A 20,911-nucleotide genomic window follows, 5' to 3' on the forward strand; every position below is an offset into this window, starting at 1 on the left:
TTTAAAGCGAGCTCACAAAAAAAGAAACCCCAAAGTCGCTTATAAAAAGCGGAATTGGCAACCCACGCAGTGTTCCAGAAACCAGAATCTCTGATTGCAAGTTCTGTTCTAAATAGCTTTGACAGGTCGTCTTATCAGGAAAACTATGATCTATCTCATAAAAGTCATGGGTTTATTGATTAATAAAACGATATTTAATTATTCAGAACTGAAAATCGTGAAAAGGGTTTGTTGCTTTTGATGTGTGCGTGATCATATGCCATCCGCTCCGAGCTTATGTGCCGGGGCTCAGCCCCGGACAGCCCCGGCCCAATTTAACCCCTGTACACAATTCACAGCTATGCAACAGCTGTACAGATGTATTTGGTGATACAGTAAGTGAGCTAAATTTTAACAGTGCAAACAATGCCACAAAAAGAAAAGATTCATGCCGTTGTCATGATTCGTTGTCATGCCGACCGAGGCTGTTGTGTTTCCCGCTTGTGGTCTCGTCCCTCGTCACTTCCAGAAGGGGCAGTGCTGAAGTAAGTAGCTCGAATACGTAGCTCAATAGGGTATACATGCACTAAGTAGCTCGGCAGAAATCGCATAATCTAGGTCGTGTAGCTCGATTCCGAGAAATCAAGTTCGGTTCAATTTCAGCCGAAGGTGTATACATGGCATTTTGAACTTCGATTTCAGTCGAGCAACGGCAGAAATTCGATTCTCTCTATGTGCATGTAAACGCACTGACTATTATAACAATAGATCGGTTTCACTGGCTTTCAGGTATTCCTTTTTGTTGCCAACTAAAAGCACATTTTTCAACCAACAATGCTGCTGTGACCAGCCAACCACATCTATTCTAACCATAACTCACCATTCTAACTGCATTCCCAATGTTGCTTGGAGAAGTTCAGGCACTGCATTTTATTGGTTGCCCTCTTTAAGAGTTTTGAATCATGGACACTGTGAGTTACAGTTAGCTTGTTATAGAGGCAGCACAGAATAGTTGATTTTGAAGTTTGATTATTGCAAACAAACATAATAATCAGCTCAACTGAGCAATTTTTTTTTTAGATACGCAGAACCTTTATTTCTAAATACATTTCTGAGTGGATAGTATCTCCATCCTTGACTCTTGTATGCTGCATAAACGGACACACACACACACCCCTCAGTGTAAATGAGTACACCCCCTTTGAAAAGTAGCATTTTAAACAATATCTCAATGAAAAACAATTTCCAAAATGTTGACAAGACAAAAGTTTAACATAACATCTGTTTAACTTATAATGTGAAAGTAAGGTTAATAATATAACTTGGATTACACATTTTTCAGTTTTACTTCAAATTAGGGTGGTGCAAAAATGAGCACACCCCACAACAAAAACTACTACATCTAGTGCTTTGTATGGCCTCCATGATTTTTAATGACAGCACCAAGTCTTCTAGGCATGGAATGAACACGTTGGTGACATTTTGCAATATCAATCTTTTTCCATTCTTCAACAATGACCTCTTTTAGTGACTGGATGCAGAGTGATGCTCAACTTGTCTCTTCAGAATTCCCCAAAGAAAATTTCTTTACACCACAAAGGTGAAGGCTACAAGATCAGCAAAGCTTTACTTATCAGTCAGAATACTGTAGCAAAAGTGGTACAAAAATTTAAGAAAACTGGAACTGCAACCATCTCACAGATACCCCTTTTCCACCAAATCAGTTCCAGGGCTGGTTTGGGGTCAGTGCTGGTGCTGGTTCACAACTCGTTCAACTTGCAAGCCAGCTGAGAACCAGTTTGCTTTTCTATAGCTCGCGGTGCTAAGCGGAGCCACGTCATTACGTCGCTGTATACGTCAGTTATGGCGCTACGTTTACATAAACCAAGCAAATATCAAAGCAAAAACAACACGGAAGAAGCAGCAGCGGCAACAACAACAATAATAATGGATGACTTCGTGTTTGTACAGCTGTGGCTTCTCGTCACTTAAAAATGGCGACCTTTCGTGGTCTTGTTATTGTTGTTGGTCTTAACAACTCCGCCCCCCGCTGACATAAGCGGTTCTTTCCTCTGGCCCAGCAGAGAGTTGGTGCTAGCCTGGAACCGGTTTTTCTGGCCCCAGAGCCAGTTCTTTGTCAGTGGAAACAGAAAACCCGGTTCCAAACTAAGCACTGGCCCCGAACCAGCCCTGGAACTGCTTTGGTGGAAAAGGGGCATGAGACGTCCAGGTCGTCCACGGAAATTAACACCTCGACCCTCGACAGGAGCTTCTTCTGATGAAAAGGGTTGAAGAAAAATCGGCATGCAAGTTCACTGCAGTTATCTAAAGAACTAGAAAGCCAAACTGGGGTGACTATTTCCTGTGACACAATATGGCGTACACTGCAGAGGAATGGCATGCGTGGATGCTGTCCACGAAAGAAGCCTCTCCTAAAGCCCAGGCACAAAAAAAGCCCACCTAGAGTTTGCCAGGGCCCATGCTGACAAAGATGAAGACTACTGGGACTCTATACTCTGGAGTGATGAGACCAAGATAAATATGTTTTTGGAACTGATGGCTTCAAAACTGTATGGCGTCGCAAAGGTGAGGAATACAAAGAAAAATGCCTGGTGCCTAAAGTGAAACACGGTGGTGGCAGTGTCCTTATGTGGGGCTGCATGAGTGCTGCTGGTGTCGGGGAGCTGCACTTCATTGATGGCGTCACAAATTCACAGATGTATTGCTCTATACTGAAAGAGATGATGCTACCATCACTCTGTGCCCTTGGTCGTCGTGCACTTTTCCAACATGACAATGATCCTAAACACACATCTAAGGCCACTGTTGGATTTCTGAAGAACAGGGTGAAAGTGATTCAGTGGCCAAGTATGTCTCCTGATCTGAACCCAATCGAACACCTATGGGGAATTCTGAAGAGACAAGTTGAGCATCACTCTGCATCCAGCATCCAGTCACTAAAAGAGGTCATTGTTGAAGAATGGAAAAAGATTGATGTTGCAAAATGTCACCAACTTGTTCATTCCATGCCTAGAAGACTTGGTGCTGTCATTAAAAATCATGGAAGCCATACAAAGCACTAGATGTAGTAGTTTTTGTTGTGGGGTGTGCTCATTTTTGCACCACCCTAATTTGAATAAAACTGAAGAATGTGTAATCCAAGTTATATTATTAACCTTACTTTCACACAAGTTAAACAGATGTTATATTAAACTTTGTCTTGTCGACTTGGACGACTTCCGGTGACGCCATGCGGTAGGCAGCAAAGAAGCTGAGCTCCGTCCAACAAATTAATAAACAACCTAACTTAAGTTATTACTCGGCGTTGTATGACACATTAACGATGGCAATGACAAGAACAAAAGCCACGACATCAAAACCAGAGACTTCAAAAGAGAAAAGCGACACTTTGAAGGCAAGTCAGCACGAGGCTAAAGGCGGTGATGGCTCCGAGTCCAAAATACTAGCTGAACTAGCAAAGCTCAGGTCGGAGAATTTGGAAGGACATAATCAAACCCTTAAAAAGTTGGAGACATCAATGGCAGAACTAAAAGGGGAAATGAAAAAATTGGAGAAAAGAACTACGGAGGTAGAAGAACGTGTAAGTGCTACCGAAGATGATGGGAGACGACATGAGAGAGCCATACGATATCTGCTACGTCGAGAAAAGGATTTGACGGCTAAGTGTGAAGAATTACAGAACAGAATGAGACGCAACAACATGAGAATCTACCGGGTACCAGAGGGGAGCGAGGGACAAGACGTGAAGAAATTTGTTGAGGATTTGATTCGTTCGGTTCTCGACCCAATGCCAGACGTATCTTTACAAATTGAAAGAGCACACCGTTCATTGACATCTAAACCAAAGAAACCCAATGACCCCCCCCAGATCTCTGATCGTCAAATTCCTTGATTACTCCGTCAAAGAGCAGATACTCCGACAAGCATGGAGCCAACAGCTAAAGTTTCAAGAGAGACAAATATTTTTCGATCATGACTACTCTCCGGAACTGCTAAAGAAGAGGGCAGGCGTACGAGAGGTCGTCAAACAACTGAAAAAGAAGAGCATTAAAGCCAAGTGCCTTTATCCAGCGCAACTCAAATTGACCACTGAAACGGGAGATAAAACGTACCCTACGCTCAAGGATGCTCTTCCGAAATTGGCTGAATACGACATATATCCCAAGGTCGACGACGAAAGAGCGCAGATGGATGAGGAATTGCGTCTCAATGGGTGGAATGTCGTGGGTCAGACAGCGGAGTTTGCCGTGGGTGGGAGTCTATCCAGGGATGCCAAGACCCCTGCCGAATAAGCTGAGATGTCATCAACGCTGAGATTGTATTTTTATGGAAGTGCCAAACGTTAGGATTATTAACACCTCCCGTTTCTTTTTCACGAGACGGAACTCAGCTGAACTGCGAGTATTCTCGCATTGAGCAGCAACCGATCCGAGTGCGGGACGGCAGCAGCAAAGACACTTTTGGCCCTTTTCCACTACCCTTTTTCAGCTCACTTCAGCCCGACACGGCTCGCGTTTCAACTACCAAAAACCAGCACGACTCAGCTCGTTTCAGCCCTGCTTAGCCCCTAAAACTCGCACCGTTTTGGAGTGGGGCTGAAGCGAGCCAAGCCGTGCCGAGTGAGGCTGGGGGCGTGAGCAGACACTCCCCTGTGCACTGATTGGTGAGGAGGAGTGTCCTCACATGCCCACACACGCCCCGCGAGCGCGCTGGGATCTGTAAACACCGCAAACCCGGAAGGAGAATAATTACGAATTACGAGAATTTCTGAAGCCTTATGCGCCTCGCCTCATCTATACGCTCTTGCCAGTATCTGTCCGCGTTGTCGGTGACAACAAGCCACAGCACCAAGACCAGCAACACTAACGACTCCATGTTTATTGTTTACTATTCGGGTCGTGAGACTACCGCTTAAAAGGTCACTGACGTCACTGTTTGCGCTGCTTAACGACATCACCTGACGTCCACCCACTTTCGCTAACTCCACCCAATGTGTCCACCCACTTCCAGCCAGCACGGTTCAGCGCGGTGGTAGTCGAAATGCAACTCCAACAGCCCCACTCAGCCCAACTCAGCACGGCACGGCTCAGCCCGACTCAGCCGCGTTTGTAGTGGAAAAGCGGCATTTGTGTAAACCCCACAGAGGACCTGTCACCATCCTCTGCCCAGGAAACACCGGGATATGGTTTGCTTAATTTACAGGCCTGTTTTCTTTTCATATTTGGTTACAGACTTAAAGCAAACCAATTGGGTATGTGGAAGTTTAATGTTCAGGTTTTTACATGTTGTGTTTGTTTTGTTTGTTATTGTCACCTTGAAAATAATATTACTGGTTGGGTTACTGATGCAAGTATGACATTACATGGGGTTAAAAGCCAAGGACTGGTATGAAACAGCATAAAAATAATTATGAATAGTTTGATTTGTATTACTTACAATGTGAAGGGATTAGGCAATCCAATCAAAAGGAAAAAAATATTGGGCCATCTAAAAAAATTACATTGTTCTATAGCCATGCTCCAGGAAACCCATCTGTCAGAAAAGGAACACCTTAAACTTAAAAGGGAATGGGTGGATCATGTTTTCAGTTCATCTTTTGAAAGGGGTAGGAAACGAGGAGTTGTCATCCTCTTTCATAAATCAGTATATTTTAACCATACAGAAACAATTAGTGATAAAGAGGGTAGATATATTATTGTAAAGGGAGATATAAGTGGCATAAAAATAACTCTGCTTAATCTATATGCCCCGAATGAGGATAGCCCTGTCTTTTTTAAAGACATAGCTGGCTTACTAGCAGGCACAATGGAAGGGGTGGTGTTAATAGGGGGAGATTTTAATTGTGTCATGAGCCAACATGTAGACAGACTGCCTGCCGGGGGCAACATAATATCTAGAAAGACATCTACATTACAAGCAATGACAAGTGAACTTGGCCTAGTGGATGTATGGCGGCATTTACATCCCAAAAAAAAGGATTTCACCTTTATGTCACAGGTACATGGCAGCTATTCCAGGCTAGACATGATGCTAATATCAGGAACAGATCTCTATAGGGTTAAAGAATGTAATATAGAACCAATTACCATATCTGATCATGCGCCAGTCACCTTAAAACTGGATTTGGGGTCAGTAAAATATTTTAAGTACTGGAGACTTAATGTATCCTTGTTAAATGATGACATGATTAAACAAGAAATCCGTCAAGAATTAAAACATTATTTTGAGGCAAATGAAGATGACACAATTTCTCCAATAACTTTATGGGAGGGGGCTAAGGCTGTGATGAGGGGTTGTATTATTGCAATTTCTTCTAGATTAAAGAAGCAGAGGTTGAATGGTCAGAGCCAGCTGGAAGAAAAAATAAAGCAACTAGAAAAAGAACATCAACAATCTAACAAAGAAGAAACTTTACATGCTCTAAAAGAGACAAGGAAAGAATTAGATGACCTATTAACTTACAAAACGGAAGGGGCTTTAAGATTCATAAATAGAAAATACTACGAAATGGGAAATAAAGCAAGTCGACTACTGGCATTTCAATTGCGGAAAGCTCAAAGTAGCAGGGCAGTTTACAAAATAAAAAGCCCAGACAATGGTGAAATTCTAACACAGCCCACAGACATCACAGAGGCTTTTGCCACACACTGTAGAAAACTATATGAAGAAGAGTCAGACCCACAAAGAAACGAGAAGATGGAATGTTTTTTTAGATCCATCAACTTAGCGAAACTAACATCAGAAGAGGCTGATATGGTGTCAATGCCAATTACAGAAGAAGAAATCAAAAATAATATTTCACAGCTTAAAAATAAGAAATCTCCTGGAACTGACGGTTTTTCAGGGGAATATTATAAAACGTTTATAGGTGAACTAACTCCCATCCTGTGCAAGGTTTATAACTATGCATTAAAAGAAGGACAATCACCTGCGTCCTGGTCAGAGGCAATTATAAGCGTTATACACAAAGAAAACAAAGACCCAACCCTATGTGCATCATATCGTCCCATCAGCCTTGTGTGTGTTGATTTTAAAATCCTTACCTCAATAATAGCAAAAAGAATTCAGAGAATCATACACAAGTTGGTAAAGCCTGACCAAACTGGGTTTATCAATAATCGTCATGGTGTTGATAATGTTAGGAGAGCCCTAAATCTACAGTTTATTGCAGCTAAAAGGGCCAGCCCTTCAATGCTTCTCAGCCTAGACGCCCAGACGGCTTTCGATAGGGTGAACTGGACTTTCTTACATCAAACTCTCCGACATATGGGCTTCAATGACACATTTATTAATTGGATTTGTTTATTTTACAAAAACCCTAAGTCTAGAGTAAGAGTGAACGGGTATTGTTCAGACTTTTTTCCACTGGGCCGTGGCACTCGCCAAGGAGACTCCTTATCTCCTTCATTATTTGCTTTAAGCATAGAGCCACTGGCAGAACTAATAAGATCAAACCCTCTCATATTGGGTATTTCTGATGAAGGAGGGAATCAACACAAATTAGCTCTATTTGCTGACGACATATTGTTATTCATAGAACAGCCCATGGTTTCAATCCCTACACTATTAAGTAGTCTAAATAAATACAGTGAAGTATCAGGATATAAGATAAACACTAACAAATCAGAAGCAATGATGATAAGTGGTGATTGGCCCCAACAATTAGATAGTTTAGTGTCATTTAGGAAATCTAAAAAAGGATTTAGATATTTAGGAGTCATACTGACACCCAGTGATGGGAATAACGGCGTTAGAAATAAACGGCGTTACTAACGGCGTTACTTTTTTTAGTAACGAGTAATCTAACTAATTACTTTTTACATCGTTATAACGCCGTTCCCGTTACAATAAAATGCTCTGCGTTACTTTATTAAAGCTGTTTTCATCTGGCACGCTGCTCGTTCAGCCTTTCTTTACTCTGCTTTAGTGTGGGGCGGGGAGATGCGAGACAACGGCATAGTCAGCCAATCAGAGTAGATTTGGACAACAGACGTAGGTAGGCCACGCCTACTACACTATGCGCACTCTTTCAATCAGAAGACCCAGCGATGGCGAGCGGTCAGCCCAGCACTGCGCTTTCACACTAGAAATACAGCCATTACTTTTCATTACTTGAAATAAAAGGCAAAAATGTCTACGTGCAATGCACATTATGTCGAGGAACAAAGCATTTGTCCTCGTCAGTGGCCAGTAATTAGTAACAATTTTAATAACTACAAAAATATATTACATTTGATAGATGTCTTATCTCACATTGTCCCACAAAAATATTAATATAGTGTAGATAACATTACTAACTGGTTCTGTTAATTGTCCATTTTGGTCATTAAGCACATTTAACATTCACTTTTATTATGATTACACTAATTGAATTTGTTTTTTTTGGGTTTTTTTTTTGGGGGGGGACACAAAATGTAACGGAATAATTACTTTCTCTGGTAATTAGTTACTTTTATGACAGTAACTCCGTTACTAACTCCGTTACTTTTTGGGAAAAGTAACTAGTAACTATAACTAATTACTTTTTGAAAGTAACGTGCCCAACACTGCTGACACCGAAACCATCACCTTTTCCATTGCAATTATGACAAATTAATTAAAGAGATCAACCAAGATATAAGCAGATGGGATGTGCTGCCTTTGTCCTTGTTTGGCAGAATAGAGTCAGTAAGGATGAATATTTTACCTAGGCTCCTCTTTTTATTTCAATCTTTGCCAGTTCCTGTTCCACAATCAACAATTAAGTGCCTTGAAAAACGCATTTCAAAATTTATTTGGCAAAATAGAAGACCAAGAATACGACTAAAAATATTGATGGCAAGCAAAAAACGGGGTGGGCTGGGATTACCTAACTTTAAAATGTACTACTGGGCAGCCCAACTAAGGGCAGTAGTGATATGGGCAACCAAAGCTGAAGAAACTGGATGGCTATCCATTGAACAGAATTCTTTGACAGGGGTACCATTGTCTGTGCTTCCTTTTCTTGGCCAAAGGGCTCAGAGGAAAATAAAAATAGAAAATATATGGGTTAAACACACGCTAAAGATTTGGAACACTACACAAAAATTAATAAAAGGATCGGTGGCTCTGTCAAGGGTAATGCCCATTCTGAGAAATTTTGACTTTCTCCCATCTTTGACGGACTTGGCATTTAAGAGATGGGCAGACAATGGTTTGGTCAGCATTGACCAATTGTTTGAAAACAATACACTTAGATCATTTTCACAACTACAAGAAGAATTTGATTTGCCTACAAATGACTTTTTTAGATTCCTACAGATACGAAGTTATCTCACTAGACACACAGACTGGGACAGTCTTAAAAGAGATCCAATGGAGGTTGAAAGGTATTTTATACAGATTTCTCAACACAAGGTATCTGCAAAACATCAAGTGTCAAATATATACAAGAGTCTTTTGAAAGATACTTCAGATAATACCTTACATATTAAAAGTGAGTGGGAACTTGAACTTAATGCAATTATTGATGAGTCTTGGGAAAATATATGTTTAGCAAGTCATAAAGGGATTGGAAGTCAAATGTGGAAAGAATTTGACTGGAAAGTGAAATTGAGATTCTTCAGAACACCTCTGAAGGTGTCAAAGTTTACAAGCAATACCCCCAACACCTGTTGGAGGAACTGTGGCATGGTGGGGGATCATGCCCATATTTTCTGGGATTGCCCAGTGATACAAGCATACTGGAAAAACATTAAAGAAGAACTGGACATTGTCTTCAGAGTTGACATACCTCTGGACCCTTTAATTTTCTTACTGGAGAAGATACCTGAACATTTGCTTTCTAAGGACCAATGCTACATGTTACATATTTTGTTAATGACTGCTAAGAAAATGATTACTGTTAATTGGATGCAGCCATGTACACCTACAAAAGCTCAATGGATACAAAAGGTTGATCAGATACGTACAATGGAAAATATGACAGCTATATTACAATTTAAAGTACCGCTATTCATAAGAAGATGGACCCCAGTTATTTTGGGATTGAAATTATGCTGAAACCTTATATGTAATGTACTTTTTTTTTTTTTTTGTATTGCGCATCTACTTTGACCCTGTATAACAGAGTAATTTAATAACAATTAATGACAAGGTGACACTTTTTTTCTGTTTGTTTTGTTTTATTTTGCTTTTTGTCTTTTTGTAGTTTGATTTGTGTCTGTTTGTAGCCTCTTAAGGGAGGATTAGGTTTTGTATATTTGTATTGAGTGTATGTCTGTTTGTATTGCCTGTAGAGTTTGATATAGGCAATAAAGTTAAAAAAAAAAAAACAAAAAACTGTCTTGTCAACATTTTGGAAATTGTTTGTGTTCATTGAGATATTGTTTAAAATGTTACTTTTCAAAGGGGGTGCACTCATTTACGCTCAGCACTGTAGATATACACACATTTCGCTTACTAAGTTACTGGATTGTATAACTGATGTAAAGCAGTGGCTGGCACAGAACTTTTTGCATTTGAACGACAGCAAAATGGAATGTATTTTATTTGGCACGTTACCCACGTCAAATGTTTTTACAACAAATTTTGGTACTCTGGCCCCCTTTTTTAAACCATTCGTACAAAATCTTGGGGTAACGTTTGACAGTGGGCTTAAATTTGATAAACAAATCAGTTCTGTTGTTAGAACGAGCTTTATTCAACTTCGTCTCTTGGCCAAAGCGAAGCCGTTTCTCAGTCGGCAGGATCTCAAAAAGGCAATTCATGCATTTATCAGTTCGAGACTGGACTATTGCAATGCCCTGTATGTTGGCCTCAGCCAGTCTTCAATTTTACGTCTTCAACTTGTACAGAACGCTGCGGCCCGATTTTTAACAAGCACGTCTAGACGTGAACACATTACTCCTGTGTTGTCGTCACTCCATTGGCTTCCAGTCAGTTTTAGAATTGATTTTAAACTTCTGTTATTTTTTTTTAAATGCCATCAATGGCCTGGCTCCCTCTTACTTGTCTGAGATTTTAACTATTCGTGATCATGGTACATGATTTGTTTTCTCCAAAGCCAGTTGGCTTTTCAAATGAATATTGATGAGGTAGGTGTAATTCACCTGTAATCCCCCCTCTCCCCGTCACTGTCTATGGAGCACTTGCATGTGACGTCACAGCCGATCCAGATTGTGACAGACGCCATCTTGTCGGTCAAACGCCATATTTCCGCCTTCTACTTCTACCTTTTCTTCTGGAAAACCCTACTATATACAATTCTACTACAACGGCTGCGGCTACAAGCTCTCCCTACCTGTGCACGTTTTTTATGTTTTTTTGTGTGTATTTTTGCGTGTTGTTCGTCTGTACCGGACTTCAATATCCACTACAACCGTATGGACTTACTGGACATTGGTTTCCAGCAGAAAATGACGGTTTGTAGCGATTTCCATCGCATGCACAACATTCCGGACGAGATAGCAAGACCAGCGGGGTCTCCGTGGATTGTTATCGGAAGCAAAGCGAAGGAGGCGGCATCGGGAGAGGAAGCAAAAGCGAGGCTGCAGAGCCGGCCTGTTGACTAAGCTCAGAAAACAGCCACTCAAATCTCCACTGCCAAGCCTCTACCTCTCCAACGCCAGATCCATGGTAAACAAGACGGACGATTTGGAATTACAGCTGGAATTACCTTATTCTATTATCGGCTGGTCATTGCTATACTAGATACTGATATAAATAGTATTAGTACTCAATACTTAAGTGACTTACCCATCCAATGAGGATTATTTTCTTGTTTACAAGATGCCACATCTGAGTCGCTGACAAATCCTGAATTTCTGTAAAGATAACTGTCCAGAGATTTATAAGCACGCAGTGCTTCACCACTGAACAGCGAGGGAAAGTTAATGAGGTAATTATACACGTCTGGGTATTCCGCTGGCAGTTCAATATCCACTGACACGGTCGTGAAAACTACGTCCGGTAAGCCATAAGGGTCACTAATCTGTAGGTCGTTTATTTTAGACATATATCTAGTTATCTGTTCATTAGAAAAATGAGCCGTGTAGTCCGTCGGTTGAAATTGATCCACTCTGTACACGAGTGCAGCAGTATTCAGCGGTGTTTTTTACCGACAAGATGGCGGCTGTGTACTTTCCGGTCACGTGACTGCAAGATCTCTATAGTCCATTTGTCAAAGACAAAGACCCTGGCCCCTGTACCTTCCTGCCCCCACACCTCTCTGCTTGGAAAGTTACTGCAAAGAAAAGAAGCCCTAAAAGCCAAAGCTATCACAGTCACAGATTAAATATCCTGGCTTCTTCTAAATCTTATAATAAATATGCCCTCTTCAACTGTAAGATACTCAATAAAATGTTCAATAGCTAATGATCATCCCTGGATTGTGGCTTTCTGCTGTCAGTCCTCATCACAGTCCTCATCTGGATGCCAAGCATCATAACAGTTCCTGTCAGGTTGAAGGCAAAGGAAAACATCACACATTTTGCACTTCCACAGGGTTTTTGTTTTCCTTCCCTGCAACCTGCAGTACACACAGGCTCTGCGACCATCACTGGCCCTATAGAGATCTTGCATGTGACGTCACAGCCGATCCAGATTGTAACAGACGCCATCTTGTCGGTCAAATGCCATATTTCTGCCTTCTACTTCATTCTGGTTCTACTTCTGCTTCTACCTTTTCTTCTGGAAAACCCTACTATATACAATTCTACTACAACGGCTGCGGCTACAAGCTCTCCCTACCTGTGCACGGTTTTTATGTGTATTTTTGCATGTTGTTCGTCTGTACCGGACTTCAATATCCACTACAACCGTATGGACTTACTGGACATTGGTTTCCAGCAGAAAATGACGGTTTGTAGCGATTTCCATCGCATGCACAACATTCCGGACGAGACAGCTGTGCAGTGAGCTCCTCCATGAAATCCCTGTGGCTCAGACTTTTCTTCTGTATGTTTTGCATGAGTTCTTTGTGGAGGATGAAGGCATTTGTTGCAGCAATGTCCAGGAAGTGAAGAAAAAGCTTCTGGTACCACTTCACAGTTTTGTGCTGTGTAGTACTGGATCAACTGGTCAGACAAGTCCACACCACCCATGAACATGTACTCTACCATGGGTTTGGGGTATGGAATAGACTGTCTTGACTAGGCACTTCCTCAAAGTTTCTCAGTTGGTATGGAAACAAGTGAACGTGCACTTGTTTATACCGGTGAAATGGAGCGTGTTCTCACCTCCCCTTGCTACACAATGAGCGAATGACGACACGGACATTCCATGCGCTTAACATGTGAATAGCTGATGGGTATGTCGTTAAGAGGCTGCTGCTGGCTGAAGTTACTCTCTTTACAAAAAGTGCTAAAGATATTCTCTTTACAAAAAGTGCATATAGTGGTGTAACTTGAATGTTTCTAGCACAAAAACTCGCGGAGCTTGAGGCCCTGTTTACATTATTTCGAATCAGCGGATCATCAGATTAACGTTTTTAAAACGATTCGCGTACACACAGCAACGCCAATACACGATTCGTGTGCACACAGCAACGCCAATACACGGATACGCTAATCACATGACTAATTAGACGGCACGTCACATGATCCCAGTGCATATCGGGCATGCGCAAGTCACTCACCACTTGCAAGTGGAAGGATGGCAAGCGAACACCTTCTCCAGCAGATAAACACACCTGGCTGTGATGTTCATGTTCTCACTGAGTTTAAGTGCCTGAAGGAGGTTGAAATGTGTAAATAAACCTCAGTGCAGCTCAGCGCTTCCTCCTGCGCTCCAAATCACTCCGCCCTGAACAGCGAGTGCCCTCTGGAAGGTGCGTACTCCGGCCCTGCGCAGCTCACAGAGCGCGCGAGTGAAGCGCACAAGCAGTGATTCGGGACGGAGCCGCGGTGTGTGTGATCCCAACGCCAGCGAATCAGGAAGGTGGAGGTCACAGTGACGTCCAATAACAACGTCAGCTAGAGCTCAGCACAGCGTATCCGCGTATTCTCAATGTTTACACAGCACCGGACCAGACACGATCTGGATTGAATACGTGGACCCTGGTGGATTCCCGTTTCCCAGCGTTTTAATGTAAACGGACAGTGCATCCGCGAAGAAAATGAGACAGATACGGTCTAATGTAAACTTGGACTTAGGTGTGTGTTTACTAACAGTCCTAAAAGTCCCCGGGGGGGGGGGGGGGGGGTCGGCGACCTGAGAGTGTTAAGGCCGACGCCTTTGATAGCTATAGGCCAAAGTCATATAAATAAAAATTTATGGTGAAAGTAAGAAATACTGTTACTGACTTGCTCAACTAAGACTGATTTGACTTCATTGATTGTGGGTTGACTCTCATTAAAACAGGATAGGTGTTATAACTTAGTCAACAGACATGTACATGCATGCATTTTTCACCAATAAAATGTAAAAGGCTAATTAAATAATCAGATGAACTGAGAAATCACATTCTGAAGCAAATTAAATAATCTTATACTGGTAACTTAAACACGCAATACAAGTTACATGCATTAATCTAAAATGCAGGTAAACAACGAGTGTTGTTTTTTGTTTTGTATCCAAATGAGAGTCGCATCTTACCCATCTGTGTTCTCACTTTTTGTAGGCCGATCTTGTGGCCAATTGTTTCAAAAACAATCTGACTTAGTTGTTCGTTTAGTTCTCCATTCATTCACTTCTTTCACGTTAGGGCGAGATATTGCTGCTGAGGCAAGCATATCCAGTGGAGAAATCAGATGGCCGCTCCACTCATTCTCCATACCGAGTACTCCGCCATTACTGCCCGGCTCAGGCAATTACTAAAACCTGGGACGGCACCGGTTTTAACAACAACTGTGGAGAGGTCACTGCCTGAACGATAATACGTCACGTCCCGGGTTTTAGCAATAACCCTTGGCTCACACTCCGGGAGAACTGGTGCAACTGAACTTACTTTCCTTTTCTTGTAGCTTTCTTTTCCTTTGTTTCTACTGCACCCACTTTCAATACGGGCTTATAGCCAATGCTCCTCAACAGATCAGAGGTCTCGTACGAGTCTTCAGTAAAATGTGCAGAGCAGAGAAGAGACCACTTCGTAGGTGCCCAATGTGCCTGTGAATGTCTCACAAAACGTGTCCAAATCATTGCAGTTTGAACATTCTTGGGCCATGAATGCAACGTAAATCCACCTTCTGTCGTGTTGCTGCACCCGCCAGCAACACATCTACATGGCATGGCGATAAATTAGCTCAAAATGGAAGTTCGAAGTTGCAGTCAACTCTGTGTTTTAGTATAGCAGAAATGGCGAGGAGACCGATAGCCTTCCTGCGGTGATTTCACAGATGTCAAGGTCATTCACTCAGACTGCTACCTATGGACCCTTTTCACGTGACGTCGCGACAAACGCGGCCGCCATTTTGGACATGTACTACCAGTAGTCTACCACAGCCAACAACGAGGAACGATGGCGAAGCATCGAAAGGAATATAGCCATCAAAGAAAGTTTTTACTTTCAGCAAGACTTCCATCATGCCATTATATTATTGTGCACCTGGATGTAGTAACCATCAACACACAAGGCAAGATTTATCATTTTATCGGATCCCGACAGATGCTGACCGACGGAGAAGATGGATGGTCTCTAAAATATTGGCAAAATGATGTTTATTGACATAGCAATCATGTGTAACGGGAAGCATTTGCATATCCGAAGTGTTGCGTTTACATCAAAGATAAAATAAACCAATATGACAACGACTGCTGCTGCCAGGTTGGGGACACAAACTAGTAGAAAGGAAGTGTGCCAACAGACTTCCTTTGTGTTCGATTCTGCTTTAAGGTAAGATGCATTTAATTATTCGTCTGCTGTGGGTTTGGAATCGGTAGCCTGACCGATTCGTTCATGTTTGTGGTGCCATTTGTTTGTTGACGCGTGTTGAAATGGAAGATTGGTTGTTGACATGATTTCCAGTGATGCTTTGGTGCTGCTGTGGATCAGATGTGTTGAGTAGCCTGACTTTTTTTTTTCTTGCGTGTGGTATCATTGTTGACGCGAGGTTGTTTTTTTGAACATGCTAATGCGGACACGATTTCCCCTGATGAGTTATGACTTCAGACGCGATGCGTGTGTGGAGGTGTGGAGTCCGCGTGATATGTGCGTAAGATAGGCTTCTCATGTGTTTGGAGATCCGCGCTCTGAGGCAAGCGCAAGTGCAAGCACCCCCCCAAGGGAAAAAAAGGGACCCCCCGAAAATATCGGCATAGTTCGAACACTGGGTTGGAGAAAGTAATGGCAAATAGTGAGTGCACAAACCATAGAAGGTAAACTGTACACAGCGCCAGGGCAGTGTGATGGTATGTCTACTTTTAGATTGTGTTAGCTTATCAGTGAACACACTCGTCACTCGACGAGTTTCACGTCTTTACGACGGATACTTAAATGTGTGTTAGGTATTATTGTTGCAGTCTAAGCAGTCATTGTAGCAGCTAGATGAGCGAGAACCGAAAGAGTCTGTGCCATAAACTGTTATTTCTTCATGTCCAAAATGGCGGTCGCGTTTACGAAGGTCACGTGAGTGAAAAGGGTCTATACGGATCACTTTAATCGTAAAAATTACTATATTAGATTTATTGTTAACGCTTAAAAACTATTCCTGTGCCATTCTTGAGGTCTCAAGGCATTCATAAACGAAAAGTGAGGCCATGGTTCTGCGTATCTCCTTTAAATGTAGTCTTTATTGGCCTTCTTTGCCTCCTCGGTATCTGCTATGTTCATGTGTCCTTTCCCTGGCAAACAAACACTCACCTGTTTCAGACTCCTAATGTTTTGTGATGGTATATGATAGTATTTAAACTGCTCACTTTAATACATCCATTACTTATACTGACTTGAATTGATCAACAATCTGTTAATCATGAGAAGAAACAGTCATCCTTATGAGAGTGATTCATTAAACTGAAGGGCATGTTTTCTCTCCAGCTGCTTGAATGAGATTTTTTTTTAAATCATTGTATTTCATTTTTACGTTATGCAACATTTTTTGACCTATTCTCTGGAAGTGTCCAAATAATTATAGAATTGCTGTAGAAATTTGCACATGCAAAGCTTTTGATTGATAAAACAAAAAAGTCAGAAGGCCAGAGTCTGAAGTTGACTATGGTTTTCATTAAACTATTATTATTATTTAAATTAAATATACAGCTGCTAAATTAAATTCAAGCCAACACCAAAAACAGTGCTGTTGATAGCAATAAAATTCACTTTGTATGATGACTATGGCAGCGAGTAACCGTGTGTGTGTGCATACTTGAGGCCGGGTAAATCTCGAACACTGGCTGCAATCTCGCCTGCCTCTGGGCAGAGCTTCTCCACCATCTCCAGAGGCCCCCACAGCGACTTGTTGTAGCCAAGAAATGTCTTCTTCACTGAAGCAGAGAAAAGAGTTTATTGCATAGAACCAAATTTCTGTGATTCAGTCCAAACCCTATGATCAGTGCATTCAATGTTTCCAGCGATGACAAAAAGGGGCCCCATGATATGGTACCTACTTCCTGGTACACTATATTGCCAAAAGTATTTGCTCACCTGCTTTGACTCACATATGAACTTAAGTGACATCCCGTTCCTAATCCATAGGGTTCAATATGACGTCGGTCCACCCTTTGCAGCTAGAACAGCTTCAACTCTTCTGGGAAGGCTGTCCACAAGGTTTAGGAGTATGTTTATGGGAATTTTTGACCATTCTTCCAGAAGCGCATTTGTGAGATCACACACTGATGTTGGACGAGAAGGCCTGGCTCTCAGTCTCCGCTCTAATTCATCCCAAAGGTGTTCTATCGGGTTGAGGTCAAGACTCTGTGCAGGCCAGTCAAGTTCATCCACACCAGACTCTGTCATCCATGTCTTTATGGACCTTGCTTTGTGCACTGGTGCACAGTCATGTTGGAAGAGGAAGGGGCCAGCTCCAAACTGTAAAAACAGTCTGCATGCCTAGGTGCTTGATTTTATACACCTGTGGCCACGGAAGTGATTGGAACACCTGATTCCGATAATTTGGATGGGTGAGCAAATACTTTTGGCAATATAGTGTATGACCATCTGTCCAATGCTAAAAATAATGATGAAATTCATGCTAGAGATAACTGACATTATTCTATCCATATTCACTGGATATGAGCAAGTGCATGCTCTGATTGGCTGCTCTACTACTAGGCTATCAGCTCATATACTGTGAGTAGAGAAAAACAAAAGAAAGAAATAAAAACTCTACTCGACCCCCCCCCCAAAAAAAAAAAAAATACAACAAAAAACAAAATATGGAATTAAAGTATTTGATGGTAAGAACTAGGGCTGGATACCGGTTCGGCTTGATCAGGTTCGAGTCCAGGTTCAGGTCCAGACATTCAGGTCAGGCCTAGACATTAAGCATTTACCACTGGTGGCCCATTGGGCCAGTGGAATTGAAAAGTTACTGGCCCAAATGGAAAATGTGGTGGCCCAAATGCGCGCGGTACCCAAACCACAGCTGCCACAAGCAGCCGCTGCAAGCACCACAGGTGCTTGCACAAAGAGGGGGGTCTGGGGGCCCTCCCCCGGAAAATTTTGATTTTTCAATTCATATTCGTGCATTCTGGTGCATTTTAAGGTGAAATTAATGAAAATAAGATTATTCATATTTTGCTAACATTATTATATCTTTGTTTGTTCACATTGATATTTTATTGTTTGCATTTCTTGTTCTATCAGTTTCTTAGTTACATTTAAAAATTTCCTTTGTTCTTGTTCTCTGTTCGTTTAACACATGCTGTTGATTACTGTTTTACATTAACAATTGTTTGTACAAGTTTTAGAATAAGCCAAGTTCTGCCTCACCATGCAACTAACTTGTTTATAGAATAAGCTTTGCCTGTAACCCACCCTGTGTGATGTAGACATATTTTCCTTTTTTGTCATGGTTTCAACTTTGGCTCATATATTCTCAACATTGTAGATATTGAATTCTCACCACTGTAGATATTCTAATAGAAATAGAAGTACAATAAACTTTTTAAATACACCTTTATATAATAGCCACAAGAGGCCAGTCCCAAGTCTGGATGAAAGGTGAGGGTGGCATACTAACCCTTATCATGCTGGATTTAAATGGGCATTTTTATTGCCCATGAAGTAGTTTTATTTCTTAATTAATAAAATATCATGAGAATCACTGACAAACCATAAATTTCCTGAAAGGGTGGACTTTGGGGAATAATCTAGTGAGATTTTTGCAAAGCCTTACCTGCTCGGGGGTGATTTATAACCCTAAATACCTGTTAATTAGCTAATTAACAGATATGCTCAGGTGAGCCAAAAAGGGGTGAAATGTATTTTTTTTAATAAGATATAAACACCAAATTTTCAGGATATGTCCTTGGGGGAACTAGTAGTAAATTTTTGCAAATTCAGCTCATTTGCATAAACCGTTGCCATGGCAACAGCAGATACCCTAGCAACTTGGGGTATACTGGGTTTAGCATGGTCTGGTTGTACCAGAGAGGGTCAGAATAGTTATTTTTGTTGTAATGAACTAATGTAAACCTAGTTTGGCTATTTTGATAGATTTCATCATCTTTGGATATTTGAATAATATAATATATGGGATCAGATCTAATTTACCACATTATTTTATCTATTCTTCTATTTCAGTCATAGCAACCAACATTTATACTTCATTCTTTAATCACTAAAAGTTGATACACGTGTAGCCATATTTCTTGGCAGTGTATCCTGAAATTTTTATATTAATATACAAAGTCTGAACCATTTTACACCATCTGAAGCTAAAGCGCGTGTGTTGAAATGCTGTTTTACGATTTGGCGCCATATTTGGCGAGTTGTAAACCGAGCGTGACGTCGTATGCTCCGATTGGCTGCCGAGTTCAAAATGAAGCCGTTCGTTAACACCCGATAGTTAATTTATGCACGATCGTTTTTAAACTGTTTACCTGGCCTTTAGCCAGGTTGGGGAGCGTGGAGTTTGAACATATTTCTATTTGAATTTCACCGTTCTGATGGTCTCCTTGCCGCAACCGTCTTCGTCTACAAGATGCTATTTTCCCGCCAAAATGACGCTTCCGAACAGCGCCGAACATCTCCGAAGATGCACGAAGACGACACACTCCTGCCGCGGAGCAGAGTGTGACGAAAACAAAGATGACGGACCTTGTATCGAAAAGGTGCATTTTACAAACAATTTCTTCACAATTCTGGGTAAAATATGAGTAATAAAATTTGTTAATTTGTATCGAAAACGTACTGGCCCGCCCGGGCCACTGTTTGGCCAAATTTAGTGGCCCAAACTGGCCCGAAAGACGTAAAAAACACCGCCGGGCCATCGGGCAAGTGCTAATGTCGAGCCCTGCAGGTTCAGGTCCGGACCTGAACCTGGACCTGAGCCTGTCTAGTTGATATCTTAGTAATCTTATGTTTTATTAAACCAATATTTATAGTTGAATGTTGCACTTATTTTCAATACCTTATCTATTAGTGACTACCAAGCAGAGAGGCGACTCAAAACACTTTTACTTTATTAAACATAAGCATAAACCAAAGAGAGTACATGTAACATGATTTTACAACACTGTCAAGTGGCTGTCAGCAGTCAGTCCACCGCTAGCTGCAACAGTACTACTGCATGTTTTTCTTCAAGAATATTAACATGTTCACATTGTCAGGGTCTAAGCAAGCTCTCTCAGCCTTCACAACGTCTCCTGCAGTGCCGAATATGCGTTCGCTAGCAACACTTGCTTGTGCTGTCAGGTATTGTCAGGCAATTGAGGTATTTCACCCACGTGACCAAGTCACGTGACGCAGCCATTTTGGACGGCACGCTTAAGTCCTTCAGTGCAAGGCAGTATGAGATGGTGGAGACCTTTGCACATTTTAACAAGAAAGTAAGCTGTGATTCGTGTTAAATTGGAT

The 20,911-nt window shown here is 41.6% G+C and overlaps 1 protein-coding gene across 9 annotated transcripts in view; it reads right to left on the reverse strand.

The window, feature by feature from the left end:
- The window catches only part of rufy2 (RUN and FYVE domain containing 2), an 85,378-nt gene that overhangs the window by 39,372 nt on the left and 25,095 nt on the right, over window positions 1-20,911 (reverse strand). For all 9 annotated transcript variants that reach the window (XR_009655076.1, XM_060926307.1, XM_060926306.1 and 6 more), the window contains one exon: window positions 17,259-17,376. Coding sequence is in view for 8 of the 9 variants with exons in the window: in XM_060926307.1 (XP_060782290.1) it covers window positions 17,259-17,376 (118 nt within the window). In the remaining variant the exon portion in view is untranslated. The remainder of the gene's footprint in view (window positions 1-17,258; window positions 17,377-20,911) is intronic.

The sequence above is a fragment of the Neoarius graeffei genome, chromosome 7 (genome assembly GCF_027579695.1).
Source record: "Neoarius graeffei isolate fNeoGra1 chromosome 7, fNeoGra1.pri, whole genome shotgun sequence".
Taxonomy (NCBI): domain Eukaryota; kingdom Metazoa; phylum Chordata; class Actinopteri; order Siluriformes; family Ariidae; genus Neoarius; species Neoarius graeffei.